Source organism: Stenella coeruleoalba (assembly GCF_951394435.1).
Source record: "Stenella coeruleoalba genome assembly, chromosome: 1".
Taxonomy (NCBI): domain Eukaryota; kingdom Metazoa; phylum Chordata; class Mammalia; order Artiodactyla; family Delphinidae; genus Stenella; species Stenella coeruleoalba.
The window spans coordinates 188,306,922-188,327,832 of NC_137169.1; the positions used below are offsets into that span (position 1 = coordinate 188,306,922).

Genomic DNA, 20,911 nt, shown 5'->3' on the forward strand with positions numbered 1-20,911 from the left:
AAATGAACAAAAAGTGTTCTTTTAGTGGCAAAAATGCGTACAACAGTCTCAGGTATTAGGGCCTTGTTCAAATAGAAACAAGGTATGCATACTTCAAGGCAAGTTGAGTTAACCTCATTTTAGAATCCAACTAAAAAGACAATCAGTAAGTTCTTACCTGTATGTGTTCTAGACAAATAGAACATAAAACAGCTAGAAGAGTCTGCTTTGCAGCCTTCTGGGCATCTTCTAAGTTCCTGTGTAAACTTTAGGCCAAAGAACAATACTACACATCTCACAAAATTGAAATTCAAATGTGCTTTCAGAAAGGAAATGTTGCACCTAAAAGAAGCAATATGGTCTGCAGAGTAATTCTCACTAAATCTTACCCAGAAATTTACATTACCAAATAAACACTCAGCTTCTTTGTATAAAACATCTAAGCTTAGAGTAGTGGTCTTGGTTTTCAATAGACTTTAGCTAACACCTAGGTATGTATTTACTCTATCAATGGATAACAGAATGGGCCCTCCACAGTGATCTGTCCAGCAAAGAAGGAAGAGTCAGCCCTGATTTGGTCTCCAGCTCTTTTGACAGAAATTACCGTTCTGCCAACTCCTTCCCGCCCACCCAGGTTTCAAAGATTGTAGGCTGAGTTTCAGATTTCAGTCAGGGCATCCTGTTACCCATATTTAAAGACACATAAGAAAAATAAGAGTGATAGGGTTGTAACCCAAGATGACTTTTATTTTCTTCTTTTCCTTTTTAAGTTTTCTATATTTTCTACAGTGAGCATGCATTAGTTTTATAATAAGGAAAAAAACTATAATTTATTTTTACTAAGAATTTAGGTTGTTCTTATGATGGAATTAATCTATATATGAGTTTTTTAAAGCAAATTGAATTTTTTTATCACCGTTAATACTTTTAGTAGCCCTGAGATAAGTATAATTTCTCATTTACAAAGAGCAAGTTTTCCTTCACAGAATCGGAAATAAAAACTGTTTATCCATATTGTTCAACATGGGAACCCTAACTTTATTAAGTTGATTTCCTAATGTAATAATCTATAGTTACTTCTAGTGTGTTACAGAAAAAGGAAAAGAAAACAAGCATTAGGGTCGGATAGCCCTGGTTTAATTCCTGGTTGTATAATTTAAGCAAATCTCAGTTTTCTACACTAAAGTTAAATGGACATCATAATGAGCATTATAAGAATCCTTTCCCTCACAGCTTGTGGGAATCAAAAAAAACCAAACCAAACCAAAACAAAACTGTAAAACCACATTGTTAAACTGGAAAGTTCTAGAGAAAGATTTTTTTTTAATTTTAAAGTGCACAGGACCTCAAGAAACTCCATGAACAATGCCATGGAAATTCCAAGGGTATTCTTAGAAGCTGTATCACTATGTGCTTTTTTATGTTTCTAGACTATTTTATGTTGATTGGGTTTGCTCCCTTTTTAAAAAATGAAAATAACAGGACGCGATAAGGAGATCAAATACTTCATGTGTACTATGAAGGAATTTTTGATATCTAACTGCAGCCGAGTCCTGATGTACGAAGGATTATCAGGATATGGAAAAAGCGAGCTACTAGTGGAAATTGAGTACCTGGCCCAAGGTGAGAACCACAGGTGAGTGTCTTGCAATGACCATTTTTTTTGTGAATCCAGAGAATCTTGACATCTTTAAGAGTTTCATTTGTTTCAATGTTCCTCTCCTTTATATAAGTTGCCTATGTAAACTATCCACAATCTATCAGTTATTATTGGGTGTCATGCCCCTTGTGCTAGATAAGTAATTAACGATAAACATATCAAACTGAGAAAATGAAGATGGGCTGACCCCTGGAGATCCTGATTTAATGCCAGGACGGACTTGGACACTGATATTTTTAAGTTTCCTAATGCACAGTTTGAGAACAACTGGTATAAATGTTGAGGATAGATTGGGTTTGCAGAACAAATACGTAAGTTTATCCATGTGGCCGACGGGGAATCACTAGTTCAAACCACTGAGGCCTGAGCGTATGGTTAGAGAATGAAAGGCCTCTGGATTTTCCTTCGGAAGGCAGAGCTGATGCACTTACCTCATGCTGTTTGTCTCTTTTCATATAAGGAATGTCATGAGGGCTCTCTTTGGGACAACCCATCTCATGGAGGTGGACGGTATGGTATTCAGTAACAGTGGTGATGACCAAGACAATGGTAATGGTGTCTCACATCCTTTCACGATCTAACCTAAAGGCTTTAAGTTAGGGAAAGTTCTTATTAATCTTATTTTTAGCTATGTTTCTACTCTTTTTTAATGCCAGGCCTGAGAAACACTAGTTTTAAAATATCTTTAACATTGTTGAAAGGATAATTCAAAATAGCCAGAAGACACTCATTTATTCCATCACTTACTGAGTACCTACTATGTTCCAGGAACTTAGTGCTGTATTAGTTTGCTAGAGCTACCATGACAAAGCATCACAAGCTAGGTGGCTTAAGCAACAGAAGTATATTATCTCGGTGTACAGGAGGGTAGAAGTCCAAGATCCAGGTGGCGTAAAGTTGGTTCCTTCCATCAGCTGTGAGGGACAATCTGTTCTGTGCCTCTTTCCTAGCTTCTGGTGGTTGCTGGCAGTCACTGGTGTTCATCGGCTTGTAGAAGCATCACCCCCGTCTCTGCCTCCATCTTCACATGATGTTCTCCATGTGTGCTGTCTGTGTCCAAAAAATTTCCCTCTTCTTTTTTTTTTTTCCCACTGCGTGGCTTGCGGGATCTTAGTTCCCCAACCAGGGATTGAACCTGGGCCACACCAGTGAAAGCACCGAGTCCTAACCACTGGACCACCAGGGAATCCCCCAAATTTCCCCTTCCTATAAAGAGACAGTCATATTGGATTAGGGGCCCACCCTATTCCAGTATGGCCTCATCTTAACTTACCTAGTTACATCTGCAATGACCCTATTCCCAAATAAGGTCACATTCTGAGGGCTAAGACTTCAGCCTATGAATTGGTGGGGGGGGAGGGGTGCATAAATGAATCCATAACAAGTTGCAAAGCCTTGAAGACCAATAATATCTGATCCCTACCCTCAAGGAGTTCTCACAAAAGAGAAGGAAAGAGAGATGACAGTAAAAATAGAATGTGGTGAGGACAGTGATAGAAGCACGCAGTAGAGTACTGTAAAAGCTACGAGAAAGAGGGGTATGTCATCCAACCTGAGGGCATCAGGGAAGATTTCCAGGAGGTTACTCCTGAGCTGATATATACAAATGAACAGGAAATGAGGGATTAGGAGGGACTGTGAGAAGTGATAACACTCCAGGCTGAGGAAAGCAAAGGCATAAAGAGAAGAAACAGTTGGATGTACAGGGAACACTCACCGGTTTGTTGTTGGTGGAGGGTAGACTGCTGGGCAGAGAGTGGCAAGAAATGACCATGAGGACTTGGAAAGGCTTATATGTCACGTGAAGGAGTCTAGACTTAACCTAGACTTGCATCTCCCTAGGTGCTTCAGGCTTCCATAAAGGTGATGCATTCAGAGAGTCTTGGCGCTAGACGGGGGTAGTAGTATGCTGTTAGGGAGTATAGGTGAGAGTATGAGGGCCTGAACCCAGGCATTGGCGGTAGGGCTAGAGAAGAGGGGATAGCTAGGATACATTTACAGAGCTTAGAAGCATAGTGGAATAAGGGAGGGTATCTGAACCTCCAATAAAGAACAGCTTCCAGATAGCTTGGGAAATCTGTCATTACAACTGAATATGAGGAGTCAGGGCTTTCCTTCAACCTTTATTGTTTTCAAAAAATATATTTTAAAACTCTGATTCCTGACTTTCTTATAAACAGGACTATTGCTATTGCGTTGACTAAGATCAGCTTCCATCAGAATTTTTATACCATCCAGATACTCATGGCCAATGTACTAGGTCTGGATACTTGCAAACATTATAAAGAACGACAGACCAACCTTCAAAATAAAGTCAAGTTACTGCTGGATGAAAAGTTCCATTGTCTTCTTAATGACATTTTCCATGTGCAGGTAACTAGCTAGTGTTAGACTCCTGTTAGAAATAGTGAAGGGGCAGATGTGGCCACTCCTTCCTGATGCTTTATGACTTTGCATCTCTTTGGCCTTTATTATCCTCTTGTTTTCTCATCTGCAGCGTCCAGGTGGTAAGGAAATGACTCCCAATCCTTGAATGAGCCACCTTCCTGAGATATATTGGTACCAGACTCAAGAAAACCCAAATATCCACCTGCTGATTCATTTCTTTTCTCACCTTCCCATCATAGCTATACTATACTAGCTAGTCCAGGGCACGAAATCACTCTGCTCGCACAGGTGACTGCCAATGCAAAGACAAGAATGTGCCCTGTTCTTTCCTGTATCTATTAGATTCAATGACATAGAGTATCAGAGCTGGAAGGGATGTTATGGATTACCTAGTACATGAGGATTTTAAGGCACAGAACAGTAAAGTGAATTACCAGAGTCATACCACTAGTAGTTCCCCCTGCTATTTGCCCATACTCAATATTCTCATAATTCTTTATACAGTTCCCTATTTCACGAGAGGTTTCCAGGATGAGCACCACGAGAAAGCAGAAGCAGTTGGAAGCGTTGTTTATGAAGATCTTGGAGCAAGTAAGAGCGTCTATAGGTCAAATAATGGGGAGGGGGAAACTGGGCGTCTCACCGCAAAGCCAGGTGACCTCAAGGGTTTAGACTCCAATGGCAAGAAGCATTGAAGTATGTGAAAGCTTTAACCCAAAGTGTTTCATTTTCCTCCATCCTTCCAAACCTCGAGATAAGCGTCTGTTCAGAATTTAGCTGTGCTTAAAAGGAGTCCTTTAACATTACTCCTGGGAGTTTGGCCTCGCCTTAAAACCAGTCCTCTTTTTCTCTCCTTCTGTATGAGATGCAGTCTATCAAACTGGTTATGTATATAGGCTCTGTAATCAGTCTACCAAGGTTTGAGCCCTTAGGCCTATCACTTGCTACCTGGATAACCTTGATCAAGTGACTCAACCTGTCCATGCTTTTACTTTACCTTCTATAAAATGAGGAAATAATAGTACCTAGCTCACAGGGTTGTAAGGTTTAAATGACTAGATTATGTGTAAAACCTATATTAGTGCCTCTTTCATTGGAAACACTCAACCAATGTTAACTTTTGCTCTCTGAATAATATCATGACTGTCCATTATATGTTGATGATCACCAACTTTATATCCCATTCCTCAGCTCTCGTATAAGCACCAAAACTATATTTCCAAGAGCTGTATATTCCACTTGGGTATGGGGACTCACACTCAGTTCAGTGTCTAATACTAAATTCATTTTTTTCCCTACTTTAGTGCCCTATCTCCCTCATCTTGATCCTGACCCTTGATTTAGTCAATAGCAAATTCATTCACACATCATTTAAAGTTACCTTTGCTCAGTTGACAAGTCCTACCATGTCTACCTCAGACTGACTCTGGAATCTCCCTGTCCTCTGTTCCCTACTGTAGTTCAGCCTCTTTCTCTTCCTGGACTGTTTCCATAGCTTTCCAACTAATCTCTGTGCCTCATACCTCTCCACTCCAATTCATCCTCCATACAACTGCCAAAGTGTATGCAAATCGCTCCAACCTGTACTTTATACTATCCAAGTAATTCTCAATACTAATGAGATAAAAGCCAAAAGACTTTTTTTTTTTTAAACCTGGAGAAATGCTACTCATCATTCAGTGTCACCTCTTCAGTGAGAACTCCCCCAAATCACAAGGCATGACTAATTCCTCTTCTGCTGTGTTTCTGTAACACTTTGAACATCTTTCTTACTGTATTTTCCATACTGTATTGCGATTTGCTACTTATATATGCGTCTCTCCCCCTCAGGAGGTTGTGAGCTTCTTAAGGAAAGGGAGCCTCTTTCTCATTTTTGTATCACTACTGACCAGCGGAGTGTCTGGCACATAATAAATAAACAATTCAAGTCTGTGGCATTGTGTAAGTTTATAATACAACTTCCTTCTTCTCCACTGCAGGCAAATAAGGCTATATCAGTAGTTTCTAAATGTCAGACTTTGGACTGTTTGCATCACAAGTGTCCAGGAAGCTTCATAAAATATATGGATTTGTGAATTCTACCCCAAATTGAAAAGGGCTTCGTTGGGGCCTAGGAATCTGTTTAGTTGTTTCTTTTTGTTTTGAAACTTCTCAGTTGGTTCCAATCCACAACCTAGTTGGAAACCATGAGTAAAGCTGTGCTTTGACTCTGTGCTATGACAACAATCTTTGGATCATTTACTGTCAGTATGACCTCGGGCAAGTGGTTTAACTTCTCTGTGCCTAAATTTTCTCAGTAAATAGATTCAATAGTGCCACCTCCTATGAATGTTACGAAGATTTTTTTTTTTTAATTAAAAAAATTTTTTTTTTGGCTGTATTGGGTCTTTGTTCCTGCACACGGCCTTTCTCTAGTTGCGGTGAGCAGGGGCTACTCTTCGTTGCGGTGTGCGGGCTTCTCATTGTGGTGGCTTCTCTTGTTGTGGAGCACGGGCTCTAGGCGCACGGGCTTCAGTAGTTGCCGCATGTGGGCTCAGTAGTTGCGGCACTCAGGCTCAGTAGTTGTGGCTCGTGGGCTCTAGAACGCAGGCTCAGTAGTTGTGGCGCACAGGCTTAGTTGCTCTGCAGCATGTGGGATCTTCCCGGACCAGGGCTCGAACCCATGTCCCCTACATTGGCAGGTGGATTCTTAACCACTGCAACACCAGGGAAGTCCATTAACGAAGATTTTAAATAAGTTCATTTATGAAAGCACATCACGCAGTGCTGGGAACATAGTAGGTGCAGTGTAAGTGTTGGCTTTTTTCACATCAGAGAGGACCTGATTCCATCTCCTCATTTTATTTTATGTTTTTAATTAATTTTTATTGGAGTATAGTTGACTTACAATGTTGTGTTAGTTTCTATGTTGTGTTAGTTTGTTGTGTATAGCAAAGTGAATCAGTTATACATATATATATATATATATATATATATCTCCACTCTTTTTTAGATTCTATTCCCATATGGGTCATCACAGAGTGTTGAGTAGAGTTCCCTGTGCTATAAAATAGGTTCTTGTTAGCTATCTATTTTATATATAGTAGTGTGTATATGTCAATCCCAATCTCCCAGTTTATCCCTCCCCCCACCTTTCCCCCTTTGTAACCATAAGTTTGTGTTCCACATCTGTGATTCTGTTTCTGTTTTGTAAATAGGTTCATTTGTACCTTTTTTTTAGATTCCACATATAAGTGATATCACATGATATTTGTCTTTCTCTGTCTGACTTACTTCACTTAGTGTGATAATCTTTAGGTCCATCCATGTCGCTGTAAACAGCATTATTTCGTTCCTTTTTATGGCTGAGTAATATTTCAGTCTCCTCATTTTAAATGTGAAGAAGCTGGCGCCATTGATGTACTATTGAATTCATGTAGGTTTTTTGGTTCCTGCTTTACTCTCCCCAATTCACAAATAATTCACTGACAAGGCTATTCTATGACTAAAACTCTCATTTCTAACTGCCCCGTAGTTTTATTTATTTATTTATTTATTTATTTGGCTGCGTTGGGTCTTTGTTGCTGCACAGGCTTTCTCTAGTTGCGGTGAGTGGGGGCTACTCTTTGTTGCGATTCGCAGTCTTCTCATTGCGGTGGCTTCTCTTGCCGTGGAGCACAGGCTCCAGGTGCGCGGGCTTTAGTAGTTGTGGCTTGCAGCCTTAGTAGTTGTGGCTTGTGGGCTCTAGAGCACAGGCTCAGTAGTTGTGGTGCATGGGCTTAGTTGCTCTGTGGCATGTGGGATCTCCCCGGACCAGGGCTCTAACCTGTGTCCCCTGCATTGGCAGACAGACTCTCAACCACTGCGCTACCAGGGAATTCCCTGCCCCGTAGTTTTAAAGATATTAGTCAAATACAAAACAAAACAAAACAATGGGATGCTAACCCCTATTCATTAAAATGTTCTCAGGGTCAGTGAAGAACTAACGATCTGGTGACAGAATGGGGCTGTAAGAGGGGACTTACGTATATGTGATAAGGCAGGCTATAATACTTTATAATGATCATCTTCTGAAATTTGAAATTTGAATGTAGCCTTTGCTGCTCTAGTTTATAAAAACATGCAGAGGGAAAGAATGGCTTAACCCAATCTCTTCCCAGAGGGAAACAAAAGAAGCCAAGAGCAGTCTGGAGCAGTAAGAATGGGGAAGGTTTTCTCCATTTAGACATCTTACACTATGGAAATGCAGGGCCCGCTATGCAGGGGCTCACACTAAATGTAAGCTCTGTATTTTGTCTAATACTCTATCCCCAGTGCTTAAAACAGTACCTGACCCTAACAGATGCACAATAAATGCTTAATGAGTAAATAAATAATTCAGACTTGTTAGGGAAAGGTACTCTACACAAGAAGAGGGACACACGATCTGTTTTGAAGTGTAACAGGTGCCGCAGTTCAAGCTAGAACAGCATAAACTGCCGGCAGGGCAAGGACCAGGTGAGTTTCTCTCAGCAGCCTGCCTCCAGCACCTAGCCCAGTGGGTGCTTGGTAAGTATGTGTTGAATCGATGTTGGTTGAATAAATGTCAAATAGGTATTTCCAGGAGACCTTCATTTTTCAATAGATTAGAATGACTTGAAGTAAACCTCAGTAATTTTTATGTAATGGCTGTTTAGGTTGACTAAAACCCCATCTATCCTATATATTTACATTATCTTTACACAAAGATTTGACCAAGTAAGAGTCTATTCCAGCCAGTTCCGTCCCAATTGCCACAGATTCCAATTAGCGGAATCTAAATTAACGCAAAGTTATTAGAAAGAACAGATTTAACTTAGCTTCACAAAATTCGGTGGATACACATGCATACCCATACATGTGTATAAAAAACTGAAGTCACGGGAGTTCCCTAGTGGTCTAGTTAGGATTTGGCGCTTTCGCTGCCATGGCCTGGGTTCAATCCCTGGTCGGGGAACTGAGATCCCGCAAGCTGCTCGGTGTGGCCAAAAAATCAAACAAAACAAAAAAAAACCCTGAAGTCCTACAGCGTTTTTCTTTGTGTTTCTCCACCTTGTCCAGACAGTGAAAGAGGAAAGGATTATTTTCATCATCGATGAAGGCCAGTTTATCGATTCAGCCTCCTGGAGGTTTATGGAGAAGCTTATCCGGTCTGTTCCCATCTTCATCATCATGTCCCTGTCTCCCTTCATTGACATGCCCTGTGCAGCTGCCCGTGCCATAATGAAGAACAGGAACACCACCTATGTCATCCTTGGAGCCGTGCAGCCTAAGGACATCCTCAACAAGGTCTGCCTAGACCTCAACGTCAGGGGCATCCCCAAAGAACTAGACACGTGAGTAACCTGTTTCTATCCTGAGGCCTTGACATCTGCACTCATTCTCCAGGTCCAGGCTTCATCAGATTCCTTAAGATGTGTCTGAAAGCGGCCATTTCAGGATTCTTGCTGGTCCCGCCTTTCCAAGGGGCCACTGAACATGCTTGATAGGATGGATGCCGCTCACTTTTCCTTGTTATGGTCCCTGTTACACCGTCTCAGACGTTGCTTAGGACATCAGTTTTGTTTCCCTTTCATCATGCTGGCTATGGGCACACTCACTCTAAGCCACAGTGACTAAGGGCACTGTCACGGGCAAGTAACATGAAAGGCAAACTGGTAAGCCTTAAGCACCACAGCCCACAGCTGAGCAAGGTCTTAGTCGCTGGCAATAACGTGGTCTGGTACTGGTGTTCCCTGTCATGGCAGATGGTGACGTCAGTGCTCTCTGAGCTTCTCAGTGACTCCTCTCCTGGGGTCTTGACAGCAGTCCCCTTAACAACATGGACAATGCCTCCTCCTTAGCTGGCTGTTTACAAGCCTCCTTGGTATCTGTATCTGTTCTTTCTAATGAGGTTGCTTTGCTTCTGGAAGAGAAATGTCTTGGACAAAGTCTCATTTAAAATAACTCCAGGCATGAATTTATTTTTTTTTTAAATTGTATTTTTATTTATTTATTTATTTTTGGCTGTGTTGGGTCTTCGTTTCTATGCGAGTGCTTTCTCCAGTTGCAGTAAGTGGGGGCCACTCTTCATCGCGGTGCGCGGGCCTCTCACTGTTGCGGCCTCTCTCGCTGTGGAGCACAAGCTCCAGACGCGCAGGCTCAGCGGCCATGGCTCATGGGCCTAGTTGCTCCGCAGCATGTGGGACCCTCCCAGACCAGGGCTCGAACCCGTGTCCCCCACATTGGCAGGCAGACTCTCAACCACTGCGCCACCAGGGAAGCCCGCGGGCATGAATTTTGTGTGTTCTTTCCCTTTGTCTCTCTGTCTCTCCCTCTTTCTCTCTGTATGTATGTATTTATTTATTTATTATGTATGTATGTATTATATATGTATGCATTTATTATATATGCATTTACTTTTTGATCTAGCCTTCCCAATTCTAGGAACCTATCTCAAAGATATACTGACAGGGAACTATGCTCAATATTTTGTAATAACCTATAAGGGAAAAGAATCTGAAAAAGAATATATATATATATATATATATATATATATATACATATCTGAATCACTTTGCTGTACACCTGAAACTAACACAACATTGTAAATCAGCTATACTTCAATTAAAAAATTTAAAAAATTTTAAAATATATATAGTGACAAAAATATGAAGTGACATATGGGCACAGTTTTTATTGAGGCATTATTTGTACTAGTAAAAGACTGAAAGCAATCCAAATGTCCATCTCTAAGAGGATAGTCAGAATAAACTAGGATGCATCCACACGATTGAGCCCTATGTAGCTATAAAGAGAAATAAGAAAGATCTACTGATATGAAGGGATGACCAGGATACATTGTTGAGTGAAAAAACAAGGGGTTGCCTAGTGTGCAGTATATATAACTTGCTGTCTTTTATCTAAAGAAGAGAGTGAAATACGTGTGTGCATTTTCTATAGTTTTAAAAAGAAACGTTGAAAAGATAAACCAGAAACTAATTTAAATGCTTACTTATAAGGCGAGGAAGGGAAGCAAGACTGAGGATGTACCTTATTACATAGCTTTGACTTCGGAAAGATTTAAATGGTTTATTATGTAATTTTAAAAATGAAAGAAAGGGCTTCCCTGGTGGCGCAGTGGTTGAGAGTCCACCTGCCGATGCAGGGAACACGGGTTCGTGCCCCAGTCCGGGAAGATCCCACATGCCGCGGAGTGGCTGGGCCCGTGAGCCATGGCCGCTGAGCCTGCACGCGTCTGGAGCCTGTGCTCCGCAACGGGAGAGGCCACAACAGTGAGAGGCCCGCGTAGAGCAAAAAAAAAAAAAAGAAAGAAAAAGCAATCCCTAAAAATGAAAAACAAACCAAAACAAATGGAGAAAGAGAAGTGATTATTTTCAGGTGATTGAGAAAACGCAAATATTTTTACTTCTTTAAAGATGGTTCTTTGATATAAATAGATTGCGTTGTTTTCACTACAGGTACCTGGCCGAGGGAAGCTGTGGGATTCCAATTTACTGTGAAGAATTGCTTAAAAACCTGGACCATCACAGGGTACTCGTTTTCCAAACAATAGAGTCTGAGGAGAAGACAAGTGTGACCTGGAATAACCTGTTCAGTAAGTCCCAGAATGATGGTTCTTCCTGTCTCCTTCTGCAGAGAGGGTGGCAAGGGTGGGCTTTTCCATAGGCTGCTTCCTATACGGGTCAGAGGCTTTGGGGAGGCAAAGAACGTTGGACTTGATATCCCAGATTGTGAGAGAACTTAACATTGCCCGGGACTCACTGAACTGGGAGAATGAATGTAGACGTGTAATAGAAATGAAAGAACACTGGAGAATCTTAAAGCCCAGAATCAGAACTGACGGGGGATGTAGATGTTATCTGGGAAAAAGGTAAAATTATTAGAGCTCAAAGTGAATTGTCAACAAGGTTCTCATGCTACAGAGACATACAGAAGGATGAACTTTGATATGATGTCACAAAGAGGGCAGTTGGAATTTTTAAGAAAATAGTTTTAGTGAAGGGAGAAGGGTAGGGGTTGGGGAATGGGGTAAGGATGCAAGCTGGGATGTAGAGGATTAAGGTTAATGGGAATGATAAGAAAATATCTGTGGTGGATATACTAGTTGTTTAGAGAGATGGCAGTGATGAGAAGAAAAAAATCATATTCTAGCAAAAATAAAAAGAAAGAAAGAAAGAAAGAAAGAAACTATGTTTTGACACAAAGAGGACCATGAAGGTTTAAGAGATAGCATCTCTTCCATGAAAAGAGAGAGTATAAAGATGTAATCATCTCTGGGCTTTCTGTCATCTGACACCGGTCAGAATGGCCATCATCAAAACATCCACAAACAATAAATGCTGGAGAGGGTGTGGAGAAAAGGGAACCCTGTTGCACTGTTGGTGGGAATGTAAGGTGATACAGCCACTATGGAGAACAGTATGGAGGTTCCTTAAAAAACTACAAATAGAACTACCATATGACCCAGCAATCCCACTACTGGGCGTATACCCTGAGAAAACCATAATTCAAAAAGAGTCATGTACTAAAATGTTCATTGCAGCTCTATTTACAATAGCCAGGACACGGAAGCAACCTAAGTGTCCATCAACAGATGAATGGATAAAGAAGATGTGGCACATCTATACAATGGAATATTACTCAGCCATAAAAAGAAACGAAATTGAGTTATTTGTAGTGAGGTGGATGGACTTAGAGACTGTCATACAGAGTGAAGTAAGTCAGAAAGAGAAAAATAAATACCGTATGCTAACACATATGTATGGAATCTAAAAAAAAAATGGTCATGAAGAACCTAGGGGCAAGATGGGAATAAAGACACAGACCTACTAGAGAATGGACTTGAGGATATGGGGAGGGGGAAGGGTAAGCTGGGACGAAGTGAGCGAGTGGAATGGACATATATACACTACCAAATGTAAAATAGATAGCTAGTGGGAAGCAGCCACATAGCACAGGGAGATCAGCTTGGTGCTTTGTGACCACCTGCAGGGGTGGGATAGGGAGGGTGGGAGGGAGGGAGATGCAAGAGGGAAGAGATATGGGGACATATGTATATGTATAACTGATTCACTTTGTTATAAAGCAGAAACTAATACACCATTGTAAAGCAATTATACTCCAATAGAGATGTTAAAAAAAAAGATGTAATCAAAAGAAAATTTTGGCCTTGAAGTTAGGAGTCCAGAGTTACAGTTCCACATATGCCATTTAATAGCTAGTATTTTGGGATTAGTCACAACCTTTATGGCCAGGTACCTGCTATAAAATGGGGGTGGGGGGGTTAAGGCAACTCAAATCCTTTCTTATTTATTCATTCAACAAACATCTACTGAGCACCTTCTCTCTGTCTGACACCACAGGAAGCATTCTGGGGACCTCTTGGAGTATAAATGAAGTGACTGAATACAATAATACTTTGCTGTCTCATTGATTTTTTTAAATTAAACTTCTTGAGGTGATTATAAATTTACAGGCCATTGTAAAAAATAATATAGAGAGATTCTGTATACCCTTTACCTAGTTTTCCCCAGTAGTAACATCAACAAAACTACAGTATAATATCACAACCAGGTCCAATGAAGATGTTAGATATATATATATATCACAACCAGGATATTAATATTGATACAGTCAAGATACAGAACATTTCCATCACCATGAGGATCCCTTATATTGCCCTATGATAGCCACCCCCCCACTTCTCTCCTACCCCTACTTCCTTCTTAACCCCTGGTAATTGCTAATCAATTCTCCATTTCTATAATTTTGTCATTTAAAAGATTTTTATAAGTGGAATAATATTGTATATGTAATCTTTTGAGATTTGTTTTTCTCTCAGTGTAACTCTCTGGAGATTATCTAGGTTGTTGTGTGTATCAATAGTTTGGTCTTATTAGCTGCTGAGTAGTGTTCCATGGTATGGACATACCTCCATTCATCTGTTGGAGGACATCTGGGCTGTTTACAAAAAAAAGAAGAAAAAGAATGTTAAAGAACATACTGAGTCAGTTGACAAAACTGGATTATGGACAGTAAATTATTGTATCAATGTTAAATTTTCTGAAGATGATAAGTATATTCTACTTACGTAAGAGAATGTTGTTATTCTTGGGGAATTCAGAGTAAAGTATTTGGGGATTAAAGGGCATGAATTATGCAACTTAACACTCAAATGAAATGTTTCAGAAAAAATAAGTACATATAGAGAGAACAAAGGCTATAAAAAATGGAGCAAAATGTTAACAGTAGATGAATTGGAATAAAGACTATATAGTGTTATTCTTATAACTTTTCATAAATTTGAAACTTACTAAATAAAAGAATTTTTGAAAAACCAAACAACTTTTAGTGGTTTCCCACTGAGTTTACAATGAAATCCAAACTCCTTACCTTGGACTGGAGATCCCTGAGGGAGCTTCCTTCCACCCCCTCTGTGGCCTCACCAATACTCTGAAATGTGCTCCAGCCACATTTCTGCTCCTCCAGCACCCGAGCTCCTTTCTGCTCCCTCTCCTCTGGCATTTCACATACCTGCTCCCTCTCTCCCTTAGCTCAGGTGTTACCTCCTCACAGCCACTTTCTCTGACCATGCCCTGCTTAAAGGAAGGCCTTCCTCTGTCTGCACTTTCCTGTTAGTCTCTATCACCAAGTTTATTTCTTTCACAAAACTGACTCACATTAGGAGATTATCTTATTAAGTCACTTTTCCTGTATTATGATTTGTTGCCTAGATATCTGTCTCCATAAATGTTAAGATCCTTGAGGGCTGGAAGCATGCATTAGCCACATTTATAGCCTTCCCAGGTTATGGTGCATAAAAAGTCTGTACTGTGTTGATACGAACTCTCCAGCCCTTACTGTCTGTGCCTACTCACGTGGCACTTGTTTACTGTCTGGTCGTCTGGCTCTCTGTGTATATACCTTATCTTTCCAGGAGGTCGGGAACTTAGTACGTTCACCCTCATATTTCCACATCACCTATTTCAGTGTCTTGCAACTCAACTGTTAATGAGTGACTGGAGGGACAAATAAGTAATGCATTTTGGAGTACCGGGAGAAAAATGACTAGGCAAGCTCACTATTCAAACTTCACCTTTTTTTTTTTTTTGGTATCATATGGTATATTTACTATCCTATTTCACTCAGCTGAAGATTTTCCAAACTCAGTATTCCTCAACAATTGTACCATAATGGCTATGTAATATTTAAGGTAATCACTGTGTTATGGCTGGATATTTAGGCTATGTACAATATTTTAATGTTTAAGGAGACTATGAGCATCTGTTTTCAACATATTTTTTCTGGATCACTGTAATCATATGAGTTTCTAATATGAAAAATTACCTTGCTGAAAGTTATAATCTTAAGGATTTTGGTTAAATTGTTGTGTTTTTTTAAACATCTTTCTTGCAGTATAATTGCTTTACAATGGTGTGTTAGTTTCCACTGTATAACAAAGTGAATCATCTATGCATGTACATTTTCCCCATTTCTCCTCTCTCTTGCATCTCCCTCCCACCCTCCCTATCCCACCCTCTAGGTGGATACAAAGCACCGAGCTGATCTCCCTGTGCCATGCGGCTGCTTCCCACTAGCTATTTTACATTTGGTAGTGTGTATATCTCCATGCCACTCCTCACTTCATCCCAGCTTACCCTTCCCCCTCCCCGTGTCCTCAAGTCCATTCTCTACATCTGCGTCTTTATTCCTGTCCTTCCCCTAAGTTTTTCAGAGCCATTTTGTTTTTAGATTCCATATATATGTGTTAGCATATGGTATTTGTTTTTTTCTTTCTGACTTACTTCACTCTGTATGACAGACTCTAGGTCCATCACCTCACCGCAAATAACTCAATTTCATTTCTTTTTATGGCTGAGTAATACTCCGTTGTATATATGTGGCACATCTTCTTTATTCATTCATCATTTGACAGGCACTTAGGTTGCTTCCATATCCTGGCTATTGTAAATAGTGCTGCAATGAACATTGTGGTACATGACTCTTTTTGAATTCTGGTTTTCTCAGGGTATATGGCCAGTACTGGGTTTGCTGGGTCATATGGTAGTTCTACTTTTAGTTTTTTAAGGAACCTCCATACTGTTCTCCACAGTGGCTGTATCAATTTACATTCCCATCAACAGTGCAAGAGGGTTCCCTTTTCTCCACACCCTCTCCAGCATTTATTGTTTGTAGATTTTTTGATGATGGCCAATCTGACCAGTGTGAGGTGATACCTCATTGTAGTTTTGATTTGCATTTCTCTAATGATTAGTGATGTTGAACATCCTTTCATGTGTTTGTTGGCAATCTGTGTATCTTCTTTAGAGAAATGTCTATTTAGGTCTTCTGCCCATTTTTGGATTGGGTTATTTGCTTTTTTGATCTTGAGCTGCATGAGCTGCTTGTAAATTTTGGAGATTAATCCTTTGTCAGCTGCTTCATTTACAAATATTTTCTCCCATTTTGAGGGTTGTCTTTTCATCTTGTTTCTAGTTTCCTGTGGTGTGCAAAAGTTTTTAAGTTTCATTAGGTCCTATTTGTTTATTTTTGCTTTTATTTCCATTTCTCTAGGAGGTGGGTCAAAAGGGATCTTGCTGTGATTTATGTCATAGAGTGTTCTGCCTATGTTTTCCTCTAAGAGGTTTATATGTCTGGCCTTACATTTAGGTCTTTAATCCATTTTGACTTTCTTTTTGTGTATAGTGTTAGGGAGTGTTCTAATTTCATTCTTTTACATGTAGCTATCCAGTTTTCCCAGCACCACTTATTGAAGAGGGTGTCTTTTCTCCATTGTATTTCTTGCCTCCTTTATCATAGATTAGTTGACCATATATGCATGGGTTTATCTCTGGGCTTTCTATCCTGTTCCATTGATCTATATTTCTGTTTTTGTGCCAGTACCATACTGTCTTGATTACTGTAGCTTTGTAATATAGTCTGAAGTCAGGGAGCCTGATTCCTCCACCTCCATTTTTTTTTCTCAAGATTGCTTTGGCTATTCAGGGTCTTTTGTGTTTCCATGCAAATTGTGAAATTTTTGTTCTAGTTCTGTGAAAAATGCCAGTGGTAGTTTGATAGGGATTGCATTGAACCTGTAGATTGCTTTGGGTATTATAGTCATTTTCACAATGTTGATTCTTCCAATCCAAGAACATGGTGTATCTCTCCATCTGTTTGTATCTTCTTCAATTTCTTTCATCAGTGTCTTATAGTTTTCTGCATACAGGTCTTTTGTCTCCTGAGGTAGGTTTATTCCTAGGTATTTTATTCTTTTTGTTGCAGTGGTAAATGGAAGTGTTTCCTTAATTTCTCTTTCAGATTTTTCATCATTAGTGTCTAGGAATGCAAGAGATTTCTGTGCATTAATTTTGTATCCTGCAACTTTACCAAATTCATTGATTAGCTCTAGCAGTTTTCTGGTAGCATCTTTAGGATTCTCTATGTATAGTATCATGTCATCTGCAAACAGTGTCAGTTTTACTTCTTCTTTTCCAATTTGGATTCCTTTTATTTCCTTTTCTTCTCTGATTGCTGTGGCTAAAACTTCCAAAACTATGTTGAATAGTAGTGGTGAGAATGGGCAACCTTGTCTTGTTCCTTATCTTAGTGGAAATGGTTTCAGTTTTTCACCATTGAGAACAATGCTGACTGTTGGTTTGTCATATATGGCCTTTATTATGTTCAGGTAAGTTCCCTCTATGCTTACTCTCTGGAGGGTTTTTAATCATAAATCAGTGTTGAATTTTGTCGAAAGCTTTCTGTGCATCTATTGAGATGATTATATGGTTTTTCTCCTTCAGTTTGTTAATATGGTGTATCACATTGATTGATTTGCATATATTGAAGAATCCTTGCATTCCTGGGATAAAGCCCACTTGATCATGGTGTATGATCCCTTTAATGTGCTGTTCGATTCTGCTTGCTAGTATTTTGTTGAGGATTTTTACATCTATGTTCATCAGTGATATTGGCCTGAAGTTTTCTTTTTTTGTGACATCTTTGTCTGGTTTTGGTGTCAGGGTGATGGTGGCCTCGCATCATAGCAGAGGGAGTGTTCCTCCCTCTGCTATGTTTTGGAAGAGTTTGAGAAGGATAGGTGTTAGGTCTTCTCTAAATGTTTAATAGAATTGACTTATAAAGCCATCTGGTACTGGACTTTTGTTTGTTGGAAGATTTTTAATCACAGTTTCAATTTCAGTGCTTGTGATTGGTCTGTTTATAATTTCTATTTCTTCCTGGTTCAGTCTCAGAAGGTTGTGCTTTTCTAAGAATTTGTCCATTTCTTCCAAGTTGTCCATTTTATTGGCATATAGTTTCTTATAGTAATGTCTCGTGATCTTTTGTGTTTCTGCAGTGTCAGTTTTTACTTCTTTTTCATTTCTAATTCTGTTGATTTGAGTCTTCTGCCTTTTTTTCTTCATGAGTCTGGATAATGGTTTATCAATTTTATCTTCTCAAAGAACCAGCTTTTAGTTTTATTGATCTTAGCTATCGTTTCCTTCATTTCTGATCTGATCTTTATGATTCCTTTCCTTCTGGTAACTTTGGGTTTTTTTTGTTTTTCTTTCTCTAACTGCTTTAGGTGTAAGGTTAGGTTGTTTATTTGAGATGTTTCTTGTTTCTTGAGGTTGGATTGTATTGCTATAAACTTCCCTCTTAGAACTGTTTTTGCTGCATCCCATAGGTTTTGGGTCATCGTGTTTTTATTGTCATTTGTTTGTAGATATTTTTTGATCTCCACTTTGATTTATTCAGTGATCTCTTGGTTATTTAGTATTGTACTTTTAGTTAGCCTCCATGTGTTTGTATTTTTTACAGATTTTTTTCCTGTAATTGATATCTAGTCTCATAGCCTTGTGGTTGGAAAAGATACTTGATACAATTTCAATTTTCTTAAATTTACCAAGGCTTGATTTGTGACTGAAGATATGATCTATCCTGGAGAATGTTCCATGAGCACTTGAGAAGAAAGTGTGTTCTGTTGTTTTTGGATGGATTGTCCTACAAATATCAATTAAGTCCATCGTGTTTAATGTATCATTTAAAGCTTGTGTTTCCTTATTTATTTTCATTTTGGATGATCTGTCCATTGGTGAAAGTGGGGTGTTAAAGTCCCCTACTATGACTGTGTTACTGTCGATTTCCCCTTTTATGGCAGTTCGCATTTGCCTTATGTATTGAGATGCTTCTATGTTGGGTGCATAAATATTTACAACTGTTATATTTTCTTCTTGGATTGATCCTTTGATCATTATGTAGTGTCCTTCTTTGTCTCTTGTAATAGTCTTTAAAGTCTATTTTGTCTGGTGTGAGAATTGCCACGCCAACTTTCTTTTGATTTCCTTTTGCATGGAATATCTTTTTCCATCCCCTCACTTTAAGTCTGTATGTGTCCCAAGGTCTGAAGTGGGTCTCTTGTAGACAGCATATATACGGGTCTTGTTTTTGTGTCCATTCAGCCAGTGTATGTCTTTTCATTGGAGCATTTAATCCATTTACATTTAAGGTAATTATCCATATGTATGTTCCTATTACCATTTTCTTAATTGTCTTGTGTTTTTTATTGTAGGTCTTTTCCTTCTCTTGTGTTTCCTACCTAGAGAAGTTCCTTTACCATTTGTTGTAAAGCTGGTTTGGAGGTGCTGAATTCTCTTAGGTTTTGCTTGTCTGTAAAGCTTTCAATTTCTTCGTCGAGTCTGAATGAGATCCTTGCTAGGTAGAGTCATCTTGGTTGTTGGATTTTCCCTTTCATCACTTTAAATATGTCCTGCCACTCCCTTCTGGCTTGCAAAGTTTCTGCTGACAGATCTGCTGTTAACCTTATGGTGATTCCTGTGTATGTTATTTGTTGCTTTCCCCTTGCTGCTTTTAATATATTTCCTTTGTATTTAATTTTTGATAGTTTGATTAATATGTGTCTTGGCATGTTTCTCCTTGGATTTTTCCTATATGGGACTCTGTGTGCTTCTTGGACTTGATTGACTATTTCCTTTCCCATATTAGGGAAATTTTCAGCTATAATCTCTTCAAATATTTTCTCAGTCCCTTTTTTTTCTCTTCTTCTTCTGGGACCCCTATAATTAGAATGTCGGTGCATTTAATGTTGTCCCAGAGGTCTCTGAGACTGTCTCAATTCTTTTCAGTCTTTTTTCTTTATTCTGCTCGGTGATAGTTATTTCCAATATTTTATCTTCCAGGTCACTTATCCGTTCTTCTGCCTCAGTTATACTGCTATTGATTCCTTCTAGAGAATTTTTAATTTCATTTATTGTGTTGTTCATCATTGTTTGTTTGCTCTTTAATTCTCCTAGGTCTTTGTTAAACGTTTCTTGTATTTTCTTCATTCTATTTCCAAGATTTTGGATCATCTTTACTAACATTACTGAATTCTTTTTCAGGTAGGCTGCCTATTTCCTCTTCATTTGTTTGGTCTGTTGGGTTTTTACCTTGCTCCTTCATCTGCTGTGTATTTCTCTGTCTTCTTATTTTGGTTAACTTACTGTGTTTGGGGTCTCCTTTTCGCAGGCTGCATGTTCATAGTTCCTGTTGTTTTTGGTGCCTGCCCCCAGTGGGTAAGTTTGGTTCAGTGAGTTGTATAGGCTTTCTGGTGAAGGGGGCTGCTGCCTGTGTTCTGGTGGATGAGGCTGGATCTTGTCTTTCTGGTGGGCAGCAGCACGTCCGGTGGTGCATTTTGGGGTGTCTGTGAACTTATTATATTTTCAAGCAGCCTCTCTGCTAATGGGTGGGGTTGTGTTCCTGTCTTGCTAGTTGTTTGGCATAGGGTGTCCAGCACTGTAGCTTGCTGGTCGTTGAGTGAAGCTGGGTGCTGGTGTTGAGATGGAGATCTCTGGGAGATTTTCACCGTTTGATATTATGTGGAGC

The 20,911-nt window shown here is 39.5% G+C and overlaps 1 protein-coding gene across 2 annotated transcripts in view; it reads left to right on the top strand.

Annotated features, from left to right (window-relative positions):
• ADCY10 (adenylate cyclase 10) overlaps positions 1-20,911 on the top strand; it is a 95,530-nt gene that overhangs the window by 32,439 nt on the left and 42,180 nt on the right. For both annotated transcript variants that reach the window (XM_079926017.1, XM_079926018.1), the window contains 5 exons: positions 1,462-1,615; positions 3,820-4,012; positions 4,532-4,618; positions 9,086-9,360; positions 11,485-11,621. In XM_079926017.1, coding sequence (XP_079782143.1) covers positions 1,462-1,615; positions 3,820-4,012; positions 4,532-4,618; positions 9,086-9,360; positions 11,485-11,621 — 846 coding nt within the window. The remainder of the gene's footprint in view (positions 1-1,461; positions 1,616-3,819; positions 4,013-4,531; positions 4,619-9,085; positions 9,361-11,484; positions 11,622-20,911) is intronic.